The sequence below is a fragment of the Mesoplodon bidens genome (assembly GCF_964165515.1).
Source record: "Mesoplodon bidens genome assembly, chromosome: 10".
Taxonomy (NCBI): domain Eukaryota; kingdom Metazoa; phylum Chordata; class Mammalia; order Artiodactyla; family Ziphiidae; genus Mesoplodon; species Mesoplodon bidens.
The window spans coordinates 82949153-82972462 of NC_138172.1; the positions used below are offsets into that span (position 1 = coordinate 82949153).

The following is a 23310-nucleotide window of genomic DNA, read 5'->3' on the forward strand; positions in this document are numbered from 1 at the left end:
AGGATGACGGATGGGTTCTAATCTCTCTGCTACTGATTGTGTGACCTTAATAAGTCATTTACCCTCTCTGAGCCTTTGTTTCCCAGTTTTTAAAGAAAGAGGGTAAACTAGATGGGCTCCAAATTCCCTCTACAAATCTGTGCTTGTGTTTGCCATTCTGAGTGCCTTGTGAAAGGGTGTTGGCTGGGAGGATGAGGGAATCCCTTTTGCCGTGAGTACACAAGGCAGGGGGTGGGGTGGATATTTGATGAAATCGTGTCCCTGCCTGAGTAGCTAGGATATTTTAGAGCAACTAAAACAAAATATTCAAAGACGAAATTTCCCCCTTACCCAGATTTCTCACCTAGAAAGCCCCTGTGGCCGGGGGAACAGAACACCTGGGTTTGGGAAGAACGTGTCCTAACCCGCCCCTCCCTTTTGGGCCCACATTCCTGAGCCCTTCGGTGGCATGGATGACAGAAATTAATTGCAGTTAATAATTAATCCCTAAAGAGCAATGAGAGGCCCAGGCTTGGGTGGGGCCCAGACACCTGCACAGAGGGACACCCTCAGCTTCCCTCTCTGTGAGACCAGGGACCCACCTCCTCAAGCCTCGAGACATGGGGCAGAAGTGGAGCGCAGGATCCAGGAAAGGGGACCACCCTCTATTTCCCCAGCAGCCCAGTGAATGGCCCTCTCCTGGGTCCTCAGAGCCAAACGGAGAGAACTGGAAAGTCCAGTTACCCAGCTTCCCCCTCCCATCCCCCCCCTACACACCTGTGCTAAGGATTGAGTGGGGAGTAGGAAGGCAGGCCAGTTAAGGAGAGGCCAGAAGGTCTTCAGACATCTCTTCTGTCCATCTGAGAAGCAAGAAGTGATAGAGCCGCGATGGGGGCTGGGCTGTCCCTCTTCATCCTCCTGACCCTCCTCGCCAGCTCACAGGGAACAGGTAACGTCTGGAAGGCTAGACACCTGGGTGCCCAAGACAAGGGTCCAAGAAAGGGAATGAGAGAGATGGAGGCACCCTAGTCCTGAGCTCCTGAGTGTTCAGGGCTGAACTCCTGCAGGGAGAGGGTCTGGAAGGGCCTTGTCAGGGAAGAGGAACTCGGGTGGGTGTGGGGCAGGAAGGGGTGCCCGCATCTCTGAGGGAATCCAGCCCTGGTGGCTGGGTCCTAAGCTGTGCTTTTGGATCCCTAGGGTCAGAAATGACTTTGCAACTGAAGATGAAGAACTCCTTTCTGGCAAATTCCTCCTATGATTCCAGCTTCCTGGGACTGCTCGAGAAGGTAGTCCTTGGGGAGGGAAAAGGATGGGGCTTTGTGAACTTGGAGTGCATTTCTGAGTCAGCTTGGGCCTCTGGCTGTCTCCGGGGTGTGGGTGAGGGCCATCTCACACCTCGCCCTCTAACCCTTTCTCTCCCTCACCTCTGCTCCCTCCTCCACCTCCCATCAGGGACCAATGTCACCCTGCATCACGCAGGATCCCCACACCACGTCACCTGCAAAGTCTGAGAGCGGTCGAAGCCTGTGCCCTTCTTGGCTGGGGCATCCCGTCCCCGGGGTCCAGGTGCAATGCCTGACCCCGTCTTCCAGCAGGCCCTCACCCTGCTGAGTGGCAGTAAATATGCTGAGCTCAATGACTTGACTTTGTGGGTTCATGAGCAGAGGGGCCAGCAGGAAAATGGAATTGGACACTCAAGTCTCTGACTCTCCCTTGTTAAGCAGAGGGTTTCCAGGGTGGACGCTCTCCCTCCTAACACCAGTGTCAAAGGCCAGAAGGAATCTGGGGAATTAACTGCTTGGACACACACACACACACATGCAGGCCACACACACATACACATGTGCATACACACACACACTTCAAGCTGAGTTCTTCAGAACACCTGGGAATAAAGAAAAGGAACATTTATTGAATTCCTGCTTTGTTCCAGGCGTGAAGCTTTCCCATTTCAATGCTTGCAACAATCTTGCATGTAGCATAATAGGTTTCATTATCCGATTTTACAGATGAGGAAATTGAGGCTTAGCGAGCATAAGTCACTCACTGAGGTCCATTAGCAGTGGAGAGATCTGACACCAGGCAAATGCCTTGGCTTAAGCAAGGTTTTAATTTCATCTACCGCTGCTTAAGCTTTGGGACTGGGGGCTCAGGAAGCTCAGACAGGGATGTGAGCAGAACACCCCCAGGATATGGGCCCCCTGACCAAGGGATCCACACAGGTGAGTCTGGGTAAGAGGTGGCGTGGGGGGCAGTTCAGGTGAGAGATGAGGGGTTCAGCTAGTGAGAGGATGGCCAGCCTGGCAGAGTGGTGGGGAGAAGAGGATGGGCGCTCTTGTGCTGGTAACTATGGGAACGTGTAGTCCCACAGGCCCACTCTTAAATCGTAGGTGAGTTTCTTATTCTCTTAGAGCCTCCATTTCTTTACCTGCCAGATGAGGATAATGATAGTACCTGCTTCCTAGGATTGGTCTGAGGATTACATGGATAAGTTACCTAGGGCACTTGCCATGGTACATGTCAGATAGTGGACCTGGGAGGTAAGGATCGTTATTAGGGTGGGAACCTGGTCCCAGCATATAAATCCTAGTCCCAGGGGTCCTCCTTCTCCTGCCTTTTTTTTTTTTTTTGGCTGCGTGGCTTGCAGGATCCCAGTTCCCCAACCAGGGATTGAACCCATGCTCCCTGCAGTAGAAGCGCAGACTCCCAACCACTGGGCCGCCAGGGAATTCCCATCTCCTGCTTTTCTTGAAGCAGGTACACATCTGACTCCACACTCAAGATGATCTTGACCTCTTACCGGCTGTCTCAAAATGCAAGCATGCAGCCCAGACTTGACCATGTGGAGGGCATTGGTATGATTGCCTCCTGTTCTCCACAATACCTGTCCTACCAACCCTACCCCCGCCACACACCATCACCACCATATGAAACTAGAGACTGACTCCTTCGGGGGGAGAGGAAGACAACAGTTCCATATGGAGTATCCCTGAAAATGAGAAAGCATAATAAAACAAAATTCCTCTAGTTTCCTTGACAATTGTCCTGAGACTGTTGGGCCGGAGGAGAGGTAGCTGGGGGCTCCAAAGGGCCCCAATATTTCATGACTGGCCCCTAGCCTGCACTGGTGGGCAGGTGACACCCATGGGTCAAGTGAATAGGCCCCAAGCAAGTCAAGGGATTAAATGTCTGGATCTCCAAAAGGCTGGAGGAGCAGACAGCTAACTGCTTCTTTTTATTTTTTTTAATTTTTATTTTATATTGGAGTATAGTTGATTAACAATGTTGTATTAGTTTCAGGTGTAAAGCAAAGTGATTCAGCCATACATATACATGTATCTATTCTTTTTCAAATTCTTTTCCCATTTAGTTTATCAGAGAATATTGAGCAGAGTTTCCTGTGCTATACAGTAGGTCCTTGTTGGTTATCTATTTTAAATATAGCAGTGTGTTCATGTCAGTCCCGAACTCCCAAGCTAACTGCTTCTTAACCTGGTTCTCGAATCTCAGGGCCTGGGATCACAGGGCTGTGATTTCCAGATTCTTTTCTCAAAGAATTCTCTTCCCAGACTCAAGGCAGAGTGGGGCAGTAAAAAGAATGCTTTGGGGTTCACTAGACTTAGGGGTGGCAGAGGCTGCTAACCTTCCCCTAATAAGCCATTCCCCTCCTTTTGGATAGTCATGTAAATATTAGCTGAGCACATGGCTATGTTACATTTCCCAGCCTCCCTTGCAGCTAGGAATGGCCTTGTGATCAGGTTCTGTCCAACGGGTTGCAAGTAGAAAGGAAGTATGTATACAACTTCCTGGTAATATCCTTGACAGGAAAGTCACTTCCTTTCCTTTCCCTTCTCCCAGAGGGAAGAAAACAAAGTCTTTACAAAGGCCTACAAGGTCCTAGACCAGCACTTTCCAATAGAACTTCTCATGATAATGGAAATGTTTTATTTTATAACCTGCACTGACCAATATGGTAGCCACTAGCCACACGTGGCTATCAAATACTTGAAACGTGGCTAGTGTGACTGAAAAACTGAATGTTTAGTTTTATTTTAGATAGTCAAGTGGCTACCATTTTGGACAGCACAGGTCTAGATGCTTGCCTTGAGCCTTCCCTGATCCCTACCACATCCCTTACCTTCCTGAGTTCACCTCTCACTCTCCCCCTGCCCCCTACCACCTCCTTGCTACTCTTTGAGCTCTCCAGGTGTACTCCCATCTTACTGTTTTGCTCTGGCTCTTCCCTCTACCTGGAACACTCTTCTCCAAGACATCCACTTGGCTAATTCCTGTGCCTCCTGCAAGTCTTTACTTAAACCTCACCTTTACAATGAGTTCTGCCCTGACCCGTTTCATAGTACAACCTGCCTCCCCCCAACACACATATGCACCCAAGCCCCCTACCTTATTTCACCCTTTTCCCCGCTGGCATTTATGACCTTCAGACACACTAGTTTATTTACATGTGTTATTTCTGACTCTCCCTGCTAGAATGAAAGAACTACAGTGGCAGAGAGATTTGTTTCATTCATTGATGAGTCCAACGGTCCAGAATAGGGCCCAGCATATAATAGGTGCTCAAGAAATACTTGTTGAACTGGGGGAAGGGAAAAAGCAAGGTGCTCACTCCCTCCTTTTCCTTTCCCTCTGGGTGGGATGTGGATACAGTGGTGGGAGATCTTAGACCCAGAGTTGGGAAGTGTATCAAAATGTCAGGAAAGTAAGATCAAAAGGGGTATGGGACCCTCTAACTCAGAGTCCTGCACTGCTTCTGCCCAGCAAAAGAAACACCTATCTCGTCTGAGCCATTCTTTTTTTTTTTTTTTTTTTTTTTGCGGTATGCGGGTCTCTCACTGCTGGGGCCTCTCCCGCTGCGGAGCACAGGCCCCGGACGCGCAGGCCCAGCAGCCATGACTCACGGGCCCAGCCGCGCCGCGGCACGTGGGATCTTCCCAGACCGGGGCACGAACCCGCGTCCCCTGCATCGGCAGGTGGACGTTCAACCACTGCGCCATCAGGGAAGCCCGTCTTTGTTGTTTTTTTAAAATAACTTTTTTTACTTTTGAGTTGAAGTATAGTTGATTTACAATATTAGTTTCAGGTGTACAACACAGTGATTCAGTATTTTTATAGATTAGCCACCATTATCTTTAAAGCTTGGTTACAGCAGTTAGAAAACTTGCACCTAACCTAACTGGGTTGAATCCCAGTTGACACTTTGGACTAGTTACTTTTATTCCCTGAGCACGTTTCTTCAACTCTAAAATGGAGCAAATATCCACCTCATGAGGTTCTTGGGCGGATTAAATGGCACCACAGAGGACCCAGCCCAGTATAGGCCCGCACACACAGTAGTTTCTCAGAGCTGCTGGACAGAATGTCACTTGGGTGTGGAAGGGCCAGGCCCCTGAATTCCACCAATGAGACAAGGTGTTGGAGGTGGAGGTGGCTAGGTGGGCATCTGCACATGTGTATATCCCTGCCTGGGGCTGGGCGGTGTGTCCCTGGCACTCTGGTTTCAGGTACACAGAAGCAGGGGGGAACTCAATCACCTGCACAACCTACAGCTCCCCCTAGGCCTGCAGCAAGTCCCGGATCCTCTCAGAACCCTTGGCGATAAGGCCAAGAAGCAGGGAAGCCTCCTTCTGGTGAGAAGCAGAAGAGGAAGGGCCTGCAGAAGTCGGGCCATTGTCAGTAAGTGCAGGAAGTAGGTGGAAGCCAGGTCACTGTCCCCAGGCCCTACGGAGAGCTCCTCCTTCCTCCAATGAGGGAGGCCCCGCCCAGCACCCACACTCCCACTGTGGCCCAGAACCCAGCGCTAAGAGGCCACCTGCCTCTCTCCCAGACCAAAGTGTCATGGAACAACCAAGAGGCGGAAAGTCACCGCTGGGGGAAAGAGGGACAAAAGGAGCACGAGCAGACATGTTTGGGTTTCTAAGTTTATCTGAATTTCCTCATTCCTAAACTTCCAGGTGGGACTGCATAGGAGGGAGGGTGGGGCAAAAACGTGAGCGTCTCGAGGACACCCAGTCACTCTGACCAAACCAGTCTGTTTCCTCATTGACGCAGGAGGGAACTGGACCACACGGTCTCTGAGGTTCCACAGCACCATGACAGCTGCCGAATCTGTCCTCAAAGGCGGGTCTGGGAGGGAGGAAAGCTACCAGGGATGGTTAGAGCTCAAAGCTCCCCAGGGCTGGGAGACACATCCATCAAGTGCCGGAGGTGAGAGGCCGCCTTGTCCAGTTTTGACAGTTCCAACTGGAGGGAAGAAAGCTGGGCAAGGAGAGAAGCAGGTGAGGATCGAGGTATAGCCTCCCCCCAGCCCACATTCCCTTAGGGAGTAAGGCATCCTGGGTGGCCTGCCCCAGCCTCACCCTCTGCTGCCTCTGAGTCTCTGCCTCTCCCTCTGATGGGGTCCGGGCTATGAGGCCATCAAGCTGCTTCTGCAACTTGTGTCTTCGGGCAGCTAGCCGAGGTAGGTGGGTCTGGGGGTCCACCAGGCCCTGCGGAAGAACAGAGAGAAGGCTCAAGACATCTGTAGTCCACCCAGCATGCCCTTCCCCCCATTCTAAGATCCCTCCTCACTTTCCCCCCACCTCACTTTTATAGAACCTGCCCCTTGCCCTCCTCCCAACATCCTTTTCAACCCCACCCCTCCCTCCTCCGGTCTCCTCTGGTCACCTGCAGCTCCATGTAGACCTGAACGGTGTCATTGACAGCAGCCTGGGCCCAGCCCGAGGGAGCTGCTGCAGCTGGGGGTAGAAGGCCCACAGCCCCACAGTGGCCCAGGGTGCCCAGGGGCTCCAGGAAGGCCTCAAAGAGGCCCTGTTCTCCTGGCTCTGAGCTCTGCAGCAGCACTGGGGAGGAAAGGAAACTGTCAGGGTCAAGAGATCAGCTCCTCATCCTGCACCTCCCAACTCTGGGCTCTGTTCTCCAGGTTCCCCCTCTTTCCCACCAGCCCCTCCTGTCTGCAGAGACTCAGGAGCCCAGGGGCCACCTCACCTCGGGGCCGGGCCTTGGTGAGCTGGTACGTGGCGCGGAGAGCCCTCAGCGCCTGCACAGCCTCCTGAACCCGGGAGAAGTGCCGCTCCAGTTCGGGCTGGTGCCAGTGCTCCTGGAGATGGGCACCCAGAGTCGGTAAGCGGGCACCTGGGAGACTCGGTCTCAATTCTCCTGGCTCTAACCTCCACCCGCCCACCCCTATCTCCTTAGAGCAACAATCTGCTCTCTCCACCACACACATAATTCACCACCTCAAGGAATGGAACATGGCAAAAACTGGGGTGCCATCTAAGAAGGTCTTAGATGATCGCTAGTTAATGTCTGTTTAGTCGCTCTGACTGGAGATGACAAACAACCAAAAATCAGAATTTAAAAGGTATTACTCAAAACTCACAAAACCAAGTAAGTAAAAAAGAAATTGAGTTAAACTTTAGAATTATTTTTTGCGTGAGTTTGTAGCATTTTATCCTTCTCAAGTTATTAAAGCTTAAAACTACACTAAGATTTTTGGGATATCCTATCACTAACTAATCTCATCACAACCATGACATGTACTATTACTAACACACAGCTAGTGTCAGTCTGGTGACAACATCCTACTCTAACCACTTGCTAATACCGCCCCCAACACCCTGGAGTTACCCCAGCCCTACAGGAACAATCCATCCTCCCAAAGACTCCACGGCAAAATACAGACCACCACTGTCAACGACCCCACAGCAGCAAGCCCTTCTAGAAGACTGCTCCCCAAGCCTCTACCAGAAGTCCCACTCCAAGACTCCACGGACGTGACTCACCAAGCTGCGGGCACTGGGGTAGGGGGCAACACAGATGCTGGGGGCAGGGGCGCCACCAGGCCTGGGGGGCAGCCTCTGCCAGAGCTCTTCAGCCAGGAAGGGCATCAGCGGGGCGAGGAGGCGGAGACCGACGTCAGCGCAGGAGAACAGGACCTGAAGAGGCCCCGGGGGGTGGGGCAAGTGCAACAGCACCGGCTTCACAGCCTCCTAGGGAGGAGGCCAAGGGGTCAGGCGATGTCCATGGCCATGTCCTTCCTCCACACGCTCGCCGCCCTATCAGTGGGGATGCTGTGGGTAAACACGGGCAGGAGCCCCCAGCATCTCTGAGACCATCAACTGTCCCTGGACACAGTGTGGAGCATGTGACAACGGGAAATCTAGGGCAGGGACTCTCAGGGATGGGTGGGGAATAAAATTGTTAGGGAGGTTTGTGTTGTTTAGGATGAAAAGCACTGAGTTTTTTTTTTTTTATCAAAAAGAGACAGAAAATTTTTAAAAAGTTGAGAAACAGAAATCTAGGGCAGTGGTCCTGGGCCATCAGTGTCAGCATCACCTGGGACAAGAAATGAACATTCTTGCCAGCCACCCCCCAACCTACTGGCTGAGCTGCTCTGGGGGTGGGACTGACACTCCGCGGTTAACAAGCCCTCCCTCTGAGAGAAGCCCTTGGTCTAAAGACCCCTACTCTTCCTCCCTGTCTGCTCCCAGCTCCCAGCCTGCCCAGGGTCCAAACTCAGCAATCACAGGGACTAAAAAAAATCTCCATCTGCCTCCCAATCCTGCTTTGTCAGACTTGATTTTCTAGAAATCTCCCCTCCTCCTCCTCTCTCTTCTGGTGACAGGCAGGGAACAGCGCCCGGGCCAGTCCCAAGGAAGAGGGGAATGAGGATTTCCCCATCTCATCTGTCTTCCTGTCTGGAGGGAAGAATTAGGAACCCAGTTCAGAGCTCTCCGCCGGGGCACAGGAAGCAGGTCTGCAGGGGGAATGCCCTCGCCTCACTCACCAAGTAGACGTCACAGAGGTTGTGAAGCCAGAAGTGGTGCAGGGCGTGGGTGACGAGCGCGAGCTCGTGGGTGAGGAAGCCCCGCTCGCAGTCCCGGGCAGTGCGGGCCAGGCAGCTGAGGATCCAGGCGTCCATGGGGGAGGCGGGGGACAGCTGCAGGCAGAAGGGGCTTCAGGGTGGGACAGCTTGACTCCCACTCTGCTGCCTCCTCTCCTTCTAGACGCCTCCACCAAGCCTCAGATGTCGGACTACCCAGCTCCCAAGCACCCCTTCTTTCTCTCTTACCTCCTCTGCAGGCTGGGGTACGAATTTCTCCCCAAGAGCATTCAGGATAAAGCGCAGGGCATTCCAGATCTTATTGCAGAAATGTCTGAAGCTCAGGACCTCAGAGACAGACAGGTGCAAGTCGCCCCCTGGGAGGGAGAGACAGGAGGCAGCGTGCACTGGTGGTGGCTGCACAGGGAGTCCTTGGCCCTGCCCTGCCCTGCCCCACTGCACAGGGGCCACCGCCGGCTGCCCTCGCCCGGGCTTACCCAGGGCCCCGTGGGAGCACAGGGCGAATCTCAGGGCGTCTGTCCCACACTCGGGGATCCCATGAGGGAAGTCCTTTCTCTGCAACCAGCAAGAGAAGAGGGGTGGCAGCTGCCTATGAGGCCGCAAGGCCAGAAGCTGGGTTGCTGGGTCGCAGAGGAAACCGGTGGCCACGAGCTAGAGGCTGGGATGGCTCAGACACTGGTGACTCACCTGTGCTGAGGCCGCAATCACCAGCTCTGCGGGGTCCAAGTTCCCATCCCTCAGCTTCTCCTGCAGCACCTGGGGTGGGTGAGTAATTCACTGGCCTCAGTGGAAGACCCTGCCCCTACAAGGGTCCCGCCTACTGACCCTCCCAGCTCCAGCCCACCCTGCCGGCCCCTCCCCTGCCTTCCTCTCTCCTGAAAACCCCATCCCTCTTCGGGCCCTTCATCCTGACCTGCAGCTCCACCCCACTGATGATGTCCCGTGGGTCCAGCACATTCCCCAGCGACTTGCTCATCTTCCGGCCCTGCCTGTCCCGAACCATGGAGTGCAGCAACACCTGGGGGCGTGGAGGGGGTCAGCAGAAGGGGGCCTGGAGAACTTTCCCCTGGAGGATCCCCTGGCTTTCCTCCAGGCTTTAGGGATTAGGCTGGGAAGTGAATCAGGACAAAGGAACTGGGAATACAGAAAACCCCACATTAGGGGTTAGAATGGACAAGGCTTGGGGAAGACTGGGGAGTCACAGAGAGGGGCAGGGCACCAAAGGGCCGTTACCTTGCTGAAGGGGAGCTGCCCTGTGAGCTGGGTCCCCAGCATGACCATGCGGCCCACCCAGAACAGCAAGAGGTCACCACCCGTTTCCAAAAGTGACAGGGGGTAGAAACGAGCCAGGTCTGGGGTCTAGGAGAAAAAGATAAGCAGTGAGAGGCCTAAGCCCAGGGCCTCCAGCTCTTCTCGAGACTCTCTGGGGGCCCTGGGGGCCACTTCCTCATCCCCACCTTCACTCTCTTCCTCTCAACACACCTCACCTCTTGGGGCCAGCCCAGGGCAGAAAAGGGGAAAAGAGCCGAGGAGAACCAGGTATCCAGGACATCGGGGTCTGGGAAACAGAATGGGGAATGGGAACAATTGGAACCTCAGCTTCAGAACCTCAGCCCACTGCTCCCACCTTTCCAGCCCAAGCCCCACCCACAGAGACCAGGGATCGAGCCCTCCGCCCCATTTCCAGCTTTCCCGACCCTACCTTCTCTACCTCAGTACCTGCTCCCTCAAACACCCAGATGCCCTCCCCTGCCCTCCCCAGCTCCGGTACCCACCTCTCTCCAGGGTCAGCTCCGCCCCTGGTCTCCCTGTCAATTCTGCAGCTACTTCTCTGGCCTCAGCCTCTGTCCGCCCGACCACCCAACAGTCCTTCGTGTCGCCCTGCAGAAGTAAGGGGTAGGGAAGAGTGAGGAAGAACAGCACCTGACGGGTGTGAAATACCACTGAGTTTTCATGTTCTCAGGTGGTCTGAGCATGGCCGGCACCCTCTGGTGGTGAGATAAAGAATCGCCAGCTCAGGAGCTCTGATCCCACAACAGATGTTTACATGACCAAGACCAGAAAGCACAGCAAAGGCAGGGAGCTGGGACGGGCACTGGAAGTCCTTGGACTCCTGTGCTAAGGCTCTTTCAGCCACACCCAGCCCTCCCTTCCGCTGCTTCCTACCAACCTGTGTGTGCTCCTCTACAACCAGGTAGGCTGGAATCTGATGACCCCACCACAGCTGCCGGGAGACACACCAGTCCCTGCCGGGAGGACACGAGTGATTTTCTAGCATAACCAGTGGGCCCCTCCCCATCTCCTGAGAGCCCCCCTTCTCCTTACCCAGTGTGGGGAAACCAGTGCTGCCAGTTCTTCTGGTGGAAGGAGGGGCTGAGCTCCAGGGCCCCTGACTCCACAGCCTGGAGGGAAAGGACCTTTATTTTTTTTTTTTTTGCGGTACGCGGGCCTCTCACTGTCGCGGCCTCTCCCGTTGCGGAGCACAGGCTCCGGACGCGCAGGCTCAGCGGCCATGGCTCACGGGCCCAGCCGCTCCGCGCGGCATGTGGGATCCTCCCCAACTGAGGCACGAACCCGTGTCCCCTGCATCGGCAGGCGGACTCTCAACCACTGCGCCACCAGGGAAGCCCGGGAAAGGACCTTTAGATGGTGCTTCCCTACCTGCACCCCTCAACCCCCCAAGAATGCGACAAGTGGTCTCTGAAGTGGTTCTAAAACTCAGGAAGAACCTCCCAAGCCTCCTGAGAAGATTCTGGGCTTGAGTGAGGATGCAAGCCAGCCCTTTCTGGGCACCAGGCCTCCATCCCCACGGTTCTCCTCTCAACGAGCACAGCTAGAGAGGTCTGTGGGGCAGAAGGGCCCCCAGCCTCCCTGTTTCTTCATTCCACTGCTCAGGGAGTGCCCCGGCCCAGGCCCCAGGCCCTCCTCACACTGCAGCCTCACCTTGGCGGCTCTGTCGCCCATTTCCCGGCAGCGGACAAACCACTGGCTCTTCGGTAGGTATTCTACCACATCCCCGGAACGGCTGAAAGGGACACAGGACCCGACTACGTGCCAGGCCCTCAAGCGCTGAGGATACAGCAGCAAACAACACTGACACAGAGCTGGTATTCTACCGTAAGGGGTGCACAGCTCATCCTGCCGTCACTCTTAAGCTTCATCCATTCCCATCTGGGGGTGGTCCCTACGGAAAGGAGTGAAAATGGGGTTACCTGCAAATGGGCAGCACCATAGGGTGGTCCTGGAATCCCCGGAACAGGCCCCGTTCCCTCAGTGCCGACAGAATCTTTTCCCGGGCCACAAATCGGTGAAGACCCTGGGGAAAAGCAGCAACAGGAAAGCTTAAAGGCTGCTAGGAAAACAAGAAAGTGGGAGAGGGGAGATGGGGCAGAGGGTGCCCCCAAAGAATGGGGTATCACTGAGCTGGTACTACCTGCAGCCAGTCCCCACAGAGGGAGGTCATGGTCCCATCCTCCGCAATGACACTCAGGGAGTTCAAGCCGTGTCGGGCCCCCAGCTCAGCATCGGCAGGGCTGTGAGCTGGAGTCACCTTCACTGCCCCTAGGGAAGCAGAACTGATGAAAGCACCGAACCCTGACCTTGGCTTTTCCAGATGTATCGTCATCGCCCACGCTACCCTATCCCTCCCTCCTGTCCCCCAGGAGCCTTGACTTCCTCTCTCTCCCCTGCCCCCACTCACCTGTGCCCAGGTGTGGCTGAACAGCACAGTCTGTGATAAGGGGGAGAAGCTGCCCCGTCAAGGGATGACGAAGTTGTCGTCCATGTAGATGCTGAAGGGAAGGGAGAGGGATCAAGGACAGGCACGTGTGTGGGATGGAAGGGTCTGGGGTGGGCATGAGAGCCCTGGGAATATGAGGGTGAAATCCAGAAGGTAAAGGGCCAGAGCAGGGCCCGGTAAACTTTTCCTTAAGGGGCCAGAGTATAAATATTTTAAGCTTTACAGGCCAAGAGGCAAATTCAGTCTCTGTACAACAACTCCACTCCACCACCATGGCCGAGTTAGATAATACATGATGTAGCTGCAGACGATACAGAGGGAACGAGGGTGGCTCATACAAAAACAGGCAGCAGGTGGATCTGGCCCACGGGCCATAGTTTGTCAGCCCCTGAGCTGAAGTGTAACATCAGGAAGAGCCACTGGAGAACTGAGATAAGGGAAATTTTAGGAAAAGGAAGAGAAAGCGGAGAGGAGGAGCTGCCATTCTAAAAGGAAGGGAAGAGGATGGGGGTGGGAAGGCCATGTGGCAGAAAGCGTGCTGTGTATTACCGTGTATCGGGAGTCAGCGGGATGGACGGCCACAGCCACGTCTCCAGGCAACGTCTCTGGCCTCGTGGTTCCTACCACAACCTCTGCATCTGAAGACAAAATTCAAGCACTTAAAGTTGGTGCTCGCCCTCACCCCACACTCCTGAAAAAGCCAAAGCCAGGAGAACTGGCAAAGGGAGGGGACAGGGATGGTCAAAGTTGAGCAGGCCCCCAGGAGTAACTAGAGAAAACTAGGACCAGTGCCTACAGGAGCCTGAGGTTTCCCCCAAGCTAATGACCAGAGGCCGGAGGGGGTGTCTGGTGCTGCAGAATTCCTCAATAACTTGCTTGCGAGACAAGGACTGAATGCTAATAAATACAACTAGAATCCTTGCTTGGTGCACAGAGGACACTGGGGGTTCTCGGTGCCCTGATCATAAATGCTGTGCATTCTTTGGGGCAAGCAGCAGCCCCTCCTACAAGAAACCTCCTCTGACTATTCCAGCTCATCTATCTTCCCCTTCTCCAAACTCTTGGGAACACTTATTGTTCAAACCACACTTTAGAACTGATCTTTTGTCTCTTCCGGGGGTAGCAGCCTCCTGCAGAATTATGCTAAGCTCCCACAGGGCAGTGACCACGTGCACTTTTTTTACATGGCCCAGGATACCGAGGGTGAGTGCCCATGAGGACGTAACACTACCAAGGTTCCTTATGTCATGTGGGAGACAGGCTGGTGGGTTCCCTCCATCAGCCCAACATGGGCTTGAGAAAACAGGGGAAGCAGAGGCAAGTGCGTGACCTTTCCGAGGACTACCCTCACCAGGCTCTCCATCCACGGGGAAGGCCACGGAAAAGAGGAGGCCAAAAGACACAGGGGTGGGCGAGTCAGGCAACCGAAGCTCCGTGCAGCCAGGGAGGGGCCGGCTCTCCACCTGGAGGCGTGGAAAAAGCAGGGTCAGAGAGCAGCCTTTCTGCAAGGCTTGCACCCGGCTTCCCATCTCCATTCATCCACGGCCCCGCCTCCCTGCAATCCATCTAAAAGCCACTGGAGGATTCAGGAGCCACCTCCCTCCCCTCATTGAACTCTCACAACATCCCCATGACAGGCATTTCCATCACCCCTAATTTACAGACTGAGTAAACTGAGGCTGACAGAAGCTAACAGCCTGCCAGGAGCCACACAGCTGGGAGGTGGCCAGACTCAGATGTGGATCCAGGCAGTCTGGCTCCGAAGCCCAAGCTCTCCCCCTGCCTCAGAGCTCTCACAAACCCGCCTCTCCTTCTCTGCCTCACCTCAATATCCGAGATGGCAGAGCGTAAAGCACACGACCAGTTGACAAGCTGCCGGCTCCGGTACAGCAACCCAGCCTTGTAGAGCCGCACGAAAGCCTCTGTCACAGCCACTGAGGAGCCCTAGAATGATCTGAGTGTCCACATCCAACCGCCTCTTCTCAGCCCATCACCCCACTCAGGGACCCAGGCATCCCACCCTGCTACCCCAACACAAGTAGCAACACGCCTCCCTGCACAGAGCTCTAAACACCTCCCCGACACCCACAGGGACCACGGCATGGAACACTCACGGCATCCATGGTAAAACACTCTCGGTCCCAGTCCAGGGAGGCCCCCAGCACTCGGAGCTGCTCACATATCTCTCCACCTTTCCTGGAGTGAGTACGGCATTGGTTTAGCCTCTAGAAGCTAATGGACACAGACAAACCCAGTATGGGGCCTTCTATGACACTGAAAGAAGCATAAAGTTCTACAGTAACAGGGGAAGGGGCAGCCGATTTGTGAGAAACCCAAAGAAGCTTTACAGAGAAGATGGCATATGTTAACAGACCTGGAAGAAAGAGGGTAATTTCAGGTGGATGGAAAGTGGGAATGGCTGAGGAGAGATGATGAAATCTAAGCAAAGGAAAATGGGATAAATAGAGGGAAAAACATACATATATACATACATATATATACGCACATATACACAAGCATCTACATTTTAACGTATACAACACACACACACACACACATACACACAAAGCTTGGAGACCCCACCAAATGCTAAGGGGCTTCAGAGCTTAAGTCACCACAGGAAGTTAGGACCGAATGGAAAAAGCCTGGACTACATGTTAGGAGAGAGGGGCTGGGAAGCCAGGACCCAAACCTGCTGTCTCGGCCCCTCCAGTCCTGCCCACCATACTCACTCTTCCTTCCACTTCCACACCTCCCTAAGGAAGTCTTCCCGGCTCAGCTCGTGTCTCCTCACTCCTCGCTCCTTCCACAGCTGTTTCTCCACCACAGCCTACAGAAAGATGAGGCGGCAAACAGAGAATCAGGTCGCTCTGGGGGAAGAACTCTCTCACCCAAGAAAAGGAAAAGTGGCAAAAGACATACTTGAGTAGCAATCCCTGCATGATCTGATCCAGGGACCCACAGCACCTGATCCCCACGCATCCGGTGCCTGCAAAAGAAATACCATCATGGGACTTCCCTCGTGGCACAGTGGTTAAGACTCTGCGCTCCCAATGCAGGGGGCCGGGGTTCGATCCCTGGTCAGGGAACTAGATCCCACATGCATATCACAATTAAAAGTTCATGTGCCGCAACTAAGGAGCTGGCAAGTGCAACTAAGGAGCCCACCTGCCGCAACTAAGACCTATAGCAACCAAATAAATAAATAAAATATTTTTAAAAAGAAAAGAAAAACCCTCACAGGAATCCCTGGTCTTACATGTTTGTTTATCCTCACTCCTTCCCACTTTCTTCTTCCCCTCCAAGAACTCAAGCAGCCCCATTCCCGTCTCACCAGCGCACGAGGGCGTCCTGTATGGCTACGGTCAGCGCATGCCCAATATGCAGGGAGCCCGTGACATTGGGAGGTGGGATACACATGGAAAAGGTCTCCCGTGTGGCCTGGGGCAGCCTGGCCTAGAGGAAGGGAAAGTCAAAGTGCAAGAGAGGGCTGCATGTTTCCTGGGGAAATAGCACACTCTGGTGTCTCCAAGGCAGAAAGAACTGCAGGAAAAACAGTCGGGCAAATAACAGGGAAGGGGAAAACCTGTGGACAGCTTGGAGACACCAGAGGGAGAAGGCAAGCTCTCCCTGCTTTTGGCAGCCTCTGCAATGTGGCTGGTTGTGAGCTCCAGACTCATGCCCACCAAACTCATGGGCCATTCTGCCCTGAGGACCGTTTAGCACCCCTCCCTACCAGGTACTAACCTGATATTCGGGTTTGAAGAAGCCCTCTCGCACCCACCAAGGGTACCAGGCAGCCTCAACATATTGGGGACTGTATGCAGGAGGCAGGGGCCGGGAGACATCTATGGAGGAAGAGGAGAGCTCCACTGACTCCTGAGTTTTGTTCCCAGGTTGCATTTCAGCAGACCGAATGGGCAACCAAAATGTGAGGGAAAAAGCCTTCAAGTGTCCTAGTTACCTTTCTTTTCACCATGTTCCGTGGGGATTTCATACAACACTATCTCCTTAGGGGTCCAGGCCTTACTGGATTCTGCAGGTGACTGCAGAGAGGAGGAACCAGAAGGGGGGATGCAATTCGAATATACCCCAGGTATCTGGAATCCAGCCAGTCTCTCCTCCAGCTCCCTCCCAAGATTTCTCAGAGAACCAACGACAAGCTGTCTGACCCCTAACCTTGCTCTTCTCAGCGATTCCAGCCTCCAGTGCCGCCTGCTTCTGTCGCAGGCGCTTCTGTTTGGCTTCACGGTTCCTCTGGGAGATAGCTGATCCATTGGGCTCTGACTGGGTGGAAAGGGGATGGGACCTGGGGAGTCCCCTTGAGGGCCTCAACCCCCAGAGTGGTGGTCGAAAAGAGGCCAGAGGCAAATGAGGCATCTGGAGTACTTGGAAAGGGGCCAAGGTCTGTTCCAGAGAGAGCACATTAGGAAGTTAGGGGGGTGAGGGAGGGTCACACCTCCCAAAATCACATCCTCCTCCTTATTCTCTGCCTCCTTCCAAGCACTGGTCTGTTATTTTAAGTTTCTATCCCATCCGTCACAACCCTTCCTCTGTGAAGACTAGATTGCATGATGTCGACAGGGCTCTTCCGGGACAGCGTAGGACTCTCAGGCCCTCAACCTACTCATCTGCGACGTGGGGATGACCGCGGACACAGAGAAAAGGGAAAGGACTCAGGGATTCTGGCAGATGATGGACATTTGCGCTCCCGAGAGCCAGCAAGGAGTCCCACCAGGGTTACTACTTGTTCTCCTGCCCCAGAGGCCGTCCGCACTGCCCCCAGCCAGCGCGTGCCAGGCCTTCCCGCCCGTCCCGCCGCGTGGGTCCTGACCCTGCAGCACCTCCCACTCCCCGAAGGCCGGCCCGCCGCGCGCTCACCCGGTGAGCCCGCCGCTATCCCAGGGCGCCCCGCGGCTGCGGGCGGTTGGGGCGGCGGCGGCAGGCGCTCGAGCACCAGCTAACCGGACCCCGGCACTTGACTCGCGGTCACCGCGGCGCTGGGAGGCGGGTCCCCGCCCGGGCGCATGCGCGGTAACTGGCCTCGGCCCCACCTCCTTCCCCTCCAGGTCCAATGGCTGTCGACGCGGAGAAGAGGGCGTTCTCCGCGGAGCGGGGTAGCCTCTCGGGGAGGCGCCGGGGGCTGCATGGTTCACTTTCACAACTTTATTAAACAAGAAGAGTCCCGACGTGTGAATAAAAAAACTCCTGAGTTCCGAGGCCGCGCCCGCCTCCACGCGGCCCGCCCTCCCGGGTCCGGTCCCCGACTCTCAGGAGCTGTGCTTCTGCCGCTTCCAGAAGCGCTTGACGTCGCCGTGCCCGGCCGGGGTCACCACCATGAGCCGTTTGGCAGAGTTCTCGAACACCAGGACGCCCAGCTCCCGAGCGTGGGCCAGCAGCAGCTCAAAGTCCACTTGCGACAGGAACTGGTTATACAGGACGCCTGGGGTCCGCAGGTCAGGAGCGACGGGGAGAGAGAGAAGGTGAGAACCTGAGGCGCGGAGCCCCTGGGTGGCAGCCTCAGGGCAGCGGTCTGGGCTTGCCATCCACCACGTTTAAATACTAATCTTCTATATTTGCCTCTTCCAGGGCTCATCCTAACACTAGTGGGATCCAGCCATATTCAGGAAAGCAATATAATACAATAAGAAAACCCATTAATGTTTACCAAAACCAGAGAAATTACTATGAATTATCCCTCCCAATTTCCCTCTTCTAGCTAAATCCAAATTGCACTGATTTGAGACAGTTTATTTACTGCCACCGACTCACCCCAAAATAAAAAGTGCATGCGTTTACCAGCCCATGCAGTAAACAAAAAATAAAATGCATGAATAGCTTTTTCAGTTCATCAAGACTGAATTGTCTTGCTCTGCGATGACCAAGAATCAACCGCCAAAAGCCACTCACCTTCGGTGAACCGGAGTCTGTCCCTTTCCAGCTCCCACAGCCGAATCTGGTCTGTGATGGTGGGGGGCAGCACAGGTGTCTGCAGGGGCAAGGGATGGCTGTAAGATTCAGGAATACTACTCCAGACAACCCTAGCCCTCCACTCATTCCCCAGATTTGGGTGCCCCTTTCTCTTTTCCATCACTTCATCGCCAGGTGCCAAGGGCTGTCAGCCTCCAGCAGCTGTCTGTACCTCCAGTCTCCTGTTTGTACCTGTTTAAGCATCACTGGGTGGGCCCTTGTCCTTAGGAAATGGATGATCTAGGAAAACAGACAAGAACTGGGATCAAGGGCTTAAGAAAGCTACCTAAGTTGTCACCTAATGTCACCGAATATCAACTGTTTAAAAACTCGTGGGCACATGCCTGTCAACAGTTCAACCCATCCCAGTTTAGCTCTTGTCCCCAGGTGCTGTTCCCACTGGTGATGTCTGCTACTCCTTCTTTGACACATCTGTCCTTTCCATAGTCTTGTTTTTCGTTTTTTAATCTTTAAAATAACAGAAACTATTATTTTTGAGCACTTACTGCATGGCAGGCTCTGAGCTAAATGCTTTACCTTTATTTCACTGAATCCTTCCAACAGCCCTATGAGGTGAGAACTCTCATTATTTCCATTTTCCAGATGAGGAAACTGAGACTCAGAGAAGAGAAACAACTAGGCCATCTATGCGTCTAGGAAGTGGTGGTGTCCTTCTTCCGTGTCTTTTCCCCTCGACGGTCTACCTATTCCCACACCTAGAGCCTTGATTTCTCGTGTGCCTGATGCTCAAACGTAGACAACTCACCACCACCTACTGTAACAGACCCCATGCTAGCCTTCCATGAGGTGACCACCCTGTACCCCACAGGCCAGGTGCAGCCTTTCTTCCCACCTGCACCTTCCCCAAGAGGCGATACCTGTTGGGCTGTGATGCCACTAGCAATGGCCTGCTGCACACTCTCCCGGGTCACCTGTGCCACCACCATGTTGGGGAAGCGATAGAGCATCTCAGAGAAAAGGGCAATGAGGGCGATCTGCAGCTCCGACTCTGACCCGAGGATAGGAAGCGAGGATTAGGAGGCTCCTCTACACCCAGAGCTCAAGCCTCAGCTCTGTAAACCACCCAGTTTACATGACCAGAAACTGGCCGTCCCTCCTCCTTCCTTCCCCTTCCCCACTCCCCTCCCCAGCCTGCTCTCCCAGGGGCCCTCTGTCCAGCCTCACCCGTGTAGGCATACAGCCGGTAATTGGTTTCCACGACAATGAACCCAGGCTGATGCGCAGTGCCCCCAGCCCCAGAAACACCTGACGAGAGATTGATGGCCAGTCGCGTGGGGTAGTAACGCCGAGATTTCCTCTGGAAAGGAGAAGGGAAAGGCAATAGGCCCTCTCTCCGGCGTCACTGCCCTTCATCTTCCTCCTCAGACATTATAGATTCCTTCCAGTGCACAGAACCTCAACTCCCAATTTCTCTCCCGAGGGACCCAAGCATTCAGTCCTGGCAACTGCTTCCTGCCTCCCGAGACCCCACTCCTTTTTAAGGCCAAGGCACCATACCACCCTGCCTCTTCCCTAGAAGCCATGTATCTGGGTGCTCATACCTTCCTCTGGAAAACAAGCCCAAACTCACGCAGATGTTGCAGGAAGTTCAACAGAGAATCACTCATACCTTCCACAGAGTAATCCTAGGGAAGAGAGATGGCCAGCTGGGGTCCAAAACACATCTCATTCTCCCTTTCCCAACCCCATACACACACTCCCTCTTTTCCCATCTTTGTTCATTCTTTATCTTTCACTGTATTGCCCCATAACCTCATTTCCCTTTCCCATCTCTCTACTCTTTTCCCATCTTGCCCACCCAAGCCCCCAGCTTACCTTGCCCAGAGTAGAGAAGCTGAGCTGGAAGAGAAAGGAGAGAATCTCCACTAGGTCCATGCCCCGACTCTAGGGAGGAATGGGAGGGAGGAAATGAGGAGAAAAAACCAGGGAACAGAGTCTACGGGCAGCAGTCTCTCAGTGGGTCCTGGGCAGAGCAGAGCATGCCGGCAGGCAGCCCCTGATCTGCTCACCTGCGCTGTCTGCAGATACTGTAACATAAAGTACCAGAGCTGGGCCGGGGTGTCCAGCAACAGGAACTGGAAGCCGGCAGAGGTGATGCAGGGCGGCTCTCCAGGTTCAGCACTAGAGACAGAGAGGGCCCATGGCAGAGGTGTGCGGAGAAAGGCCACCATCCCACCTGTGTGATCACATTTTTTTTGGTTTATCTCTGGCCGTACTCTGCTCAGCTCTCCTTTTACAGTCAACCCTCTGCAATCCTGACCCGATGTGTACACTCAGTTTAGCAGGGACCCAAGCAGATGGCAAAACAGAGCCGCTGTGCCTCTGGCTTCCTCACCTCTTCATGAGCCCAGCCTGGCTAAGGAGCTGAGCCAAGTCCTGGCTGACGGCTGCGCTGGGGGATCCCACCATGAAGTGCAGGACCACCTGAGGAACGGAAGAGAACAGAGTCGGATGCCTCTAAAGGCCGTGGGAAGTAGGAGCACAAGCAGAGACACACACAGAATCCCAAGTCCTCACCTCCCATCGCTCCTCGGCATACTTGTCAAGTGAGGGGACATCCCGGGCATGCTTGTCTGGTCCCAGCTGACTTGTGTCATCAGACCAGGCCTTGCCCCTATGCCAGGACGGTTGAGAGTGAGGAACCCTGCCTGTGTTCCCCACCCACCCTTCTGCCCTCTTTCCACCTTCGTCCCTAGGGGCCATGAGTGGGAGACATTTCCTACACCATGTAGCTATGTCTGGTCCAACTTATTCCTAAAGGAGCTTCCAAAGTGGAGCCCACAAGCTTCCAGAGAGGCCCCCTCAGGAGCTTCCCCTCCAGCAGTTTAGTGAGCAGTTTAATCACTATTTCCCCTGCCTAGCTTAGGAAAAGGTGTGACATACCCACCCAGAAGGGCAATGCGGAGGTTTTGGCGGAATATGGGGTTGAGGATGAGGCCCTGGAGACCACCAGGGAGCAGCTGGGTGTGCCAGATACGGAGGCCGCTCAGCAGCCCCGTGCTTTCCTCCTGAGCTCTGGAACAGAAGCAGAGAGGTGAGGGGGATGTCTGGAGAACAGAAAGAAGGAGGCCCATAAAGGCTTCCATTTCTGCCTGTTCTGAACTGGTGACCTTTGGAACACTTTCACAGAGTAAGATCAGTGTCTTCTTAAGGCAAATTTCTTTACTGTAACACCTACCAGAGCCTTCTTACAGACCTCACAACTCTCCAAGAGGCAAAATACAGTAAACGGAATTTCCCAAAACTTGCTTAATTACAAGTTTTGTGGTGTTCCCATCAATATTTCCTGGAAGTGTCCCAAGAACAGGAGTTTGGGAAACCTGGCTATTGAGAAATTTGTATCTGACTGAGAATGCCGGAGACACTCACTTGCTGAATTCCTTCTTCACCCACAGGGCTACAGCAGCTTGCGGCAAAGGCTGCTCCAGAAAGAGCATCCGCATCACCCAGTTCTTAGCCAAAGATGGGAGCTCCCTGTAAGGCAGGAGAGGGAAACTGTTAATATCAGAGCTGCCTGAGAACTGCATCCCTGCTCTCAATGGCCTCAAACACCTCACCTCACCCCACACACTTTGACCAGTCTTGCTGCCCCCACTACCTCCATCTGGTTTGGCACACTTCAATCTCCAAGCCCACCAGGGCCAAGCTTCTACCCACGAGAACTTATTGCAGTCTGCAGGCCTTATTACATTTCCCCACCATGGTCCCTGCCATGAAGGGGGTCCTCACCTGAAGACAGCCAGACAGGTGGCAGGGTGCCCATACAATCGGTCCAATACCCCAGGGCTTAGGCTCCCTAGGAATTCCTGCAGGTTCCTGCATTGTAGGTGTGCTCGATTCAGTCCACCCCTGGAAGCGGTGCTCTCCATCACCTGAGAGGTGCAAGTGTTAGCGTTCCCCCACAGTCCATGCCAGTGTTGCCCCTCACCTTTCTCACTCTGGCTCCAGAGCCACTGGCCCCCACAAAAACGCATCTTTTCTATGGTTTCCTTTTTCATGTCACTCATCTCCTCTTGTTTCTCCCAAACCTGACCAACCTCCCCTCTTTCCTGCCTCCTCGCCCCACTGCTGGCCTCAACTCCAGTCTTCTCTAAATTTCTAGATGGCAGAATTGTTAACTGTCCCATATTTGCAAACTCTGTATTTCAATGACTGGTCTCATCTTTACCTAAGCAGTGACAAAGAGACTTGTTGGAGCCCAACCCTCTCTCCCTTCTACCTCTCCTGGTCCGAGCAGCCTATAAGCTCCAAATCTGTCCGTTCTTCCCATCTATTTCTTGGCCCCATTTCTCCTGCTGGGCACAGCAATAACTACCTTACCCCTCCATGTCTCCCAAATCCAGTTCCACCTCTTTCCTCTTCCCGCCCCCAAGACTACTTCACCCCATTCAGCCTGACCCACACCGCTTGATCTCCTAACTTGTCCCCTACTTTCCTCCCAGTCCTCGCCTCTCATTCAACGCTCTCCCTTATACCTCCGCCACCGCTTCTCTCCCAGCCCCCTTACCACTCAGTGTCGATCCTCCCTCGTGCACTCCAAGTCTCGTCGCTTAAACGGAGCCAATGTCTCTCATTGGCTCCGGGGAATAGGGAAAAGGATGGCGGAAAATGAGAGAAAAAAATGGGAAAGGGACGAAGGATTTCACCGACAGGAGACCAGAGTGGGGGATTCAGAAAAGAAGGGATGGAGTGGAGAAGCAGGGAGGACAAGAATCAGCGCTGCGCTCGCCCGCCGCAG

At 54.2% G+C, this 23310-nt stretch overlaps 3 protein-coding genes across 5 annotated transcripts; 1 reads left to right on the forward strand and 2 right to left on the reverse strand.

Moving 5' to 3' along the window:
* Positions 1–623: 623 nt before the first annotated feature.
* Positions 624–1490, forward strand: SFTA2 (surfactant associated 2; the record flags this gene model as incomplete). The annotated part of the gene is made up of 3 exons (XM_081245979.1): positions 624–928; positions 1177–1265; positions 1404–1490. Exons 1-3 carry the CDS (start codon positions 868–870, stop codon positions 1488–1490), a joined length of 237 nt encoding a protein of 78 aa, XP_081102105.1. The 5' UTR covers positions 624–867.
* A 4107-nt stretch (positions 1491–5597) lies between these two features.
* Positions 5598–17646, reverse strand: VARS2 (valyl-tRNA synthetase 2, mitochondrial). Of its 2 annotated transcripts, XM_081245874.1 has the most exons (30): positions 17463–17646; positions 16761–16988; positions 16546–16627; positions 16329–16429; positions 15916–16037; positions 15504–15570; positions 15314–15411; positions 14696–14777; positions 14406–14525; positions 13933–14044; positions 13131–13219; positions 12543–12633; positions 12276–12403; positions 12055–12158; positions 11786–11867; positions 11168–11244; positions 11013–11088; positions 10618–10723; positions 10330–10400; positions 10076–10201; positions 9756–9860; positions 9530–9598; positions 9319–9397; positions 9071–9198; positions 8786–8938; positions 7782–7988; positions 6985–7096; positions 6664–6839; positions 6357–6485; positions 5601–6255 (listed from the first exon to the last, which is right to left on the reverse strand). In XM_081245874.1, exons 2-30 carry the CDS (start codon positions 16959–16961, stop codon positions 6160–6162), a joined length of 3189 nt encoding a protein of 1062 aa, XP_081102000.1. In that variant the 5' UTR covers positions 16962–16988; positions 17463–17646; the 3' UTR covers positions 5601–6159. The 2 variants fall into 2 exon arrangements, with proteins under 2 accessions (XP_081102001.1, XP_081102000.1); XM_081245875.1 differs by lacking the exons at positions 15916–16037; positions 16546–16627; positions 16761–16988; positions 17463–17646 and having other exon boundaries at positions 5598–6255; positions 16329–16425.
* An 86-nt stretch (positions 17647–17732) lies between these two features.
* GTF2H4 (general transcription factor IIH subunit 4) lies at positions 17733–23256 on the reverse strand. 2 transcript variants are annotated; one of them, XM_081245927.1, is made up of 14 exons: positions 23080–23256; positions 22302–22444; positions 21942–22046; positions 21456–21587; positions 21090–21186; positions 20908–20996; positions 20582–20693; positions 20388–20456; positions 20114–20197; positions 19737–19869; positions 19430–19560; positions 18744–18791; positions 18492–18570; positions 17733–18024 (listed from the first exon to the last, which is right to left on the reverse strand). In XM_081245927.1, the coding sequence occupies exons 2-14, from the start codon at positions 22439–22441 to the stop codon at positions 17852–17854; spliced, it is 1392 nt and encodes a 463-aa protein (XP_081102053.1). In that variant the 5' UTR covers positions 22442–22444; positions 23080–23256; the 3' UTR covers positions 17733–17851. The 2 variants fall into 2 exon arrangements, with proteins under 2 accessions (XP_081102053.1, XP_081102054.1); XM_081245928.1 differs by lacking the exons at positions 21942–22046; positions 22302–22444; positions 23080–23256 and having other exon boundaries at positions 21460–21477.
* Between the last annotated feature and the right edge of the window lie 54 nt (positions 23257–23310).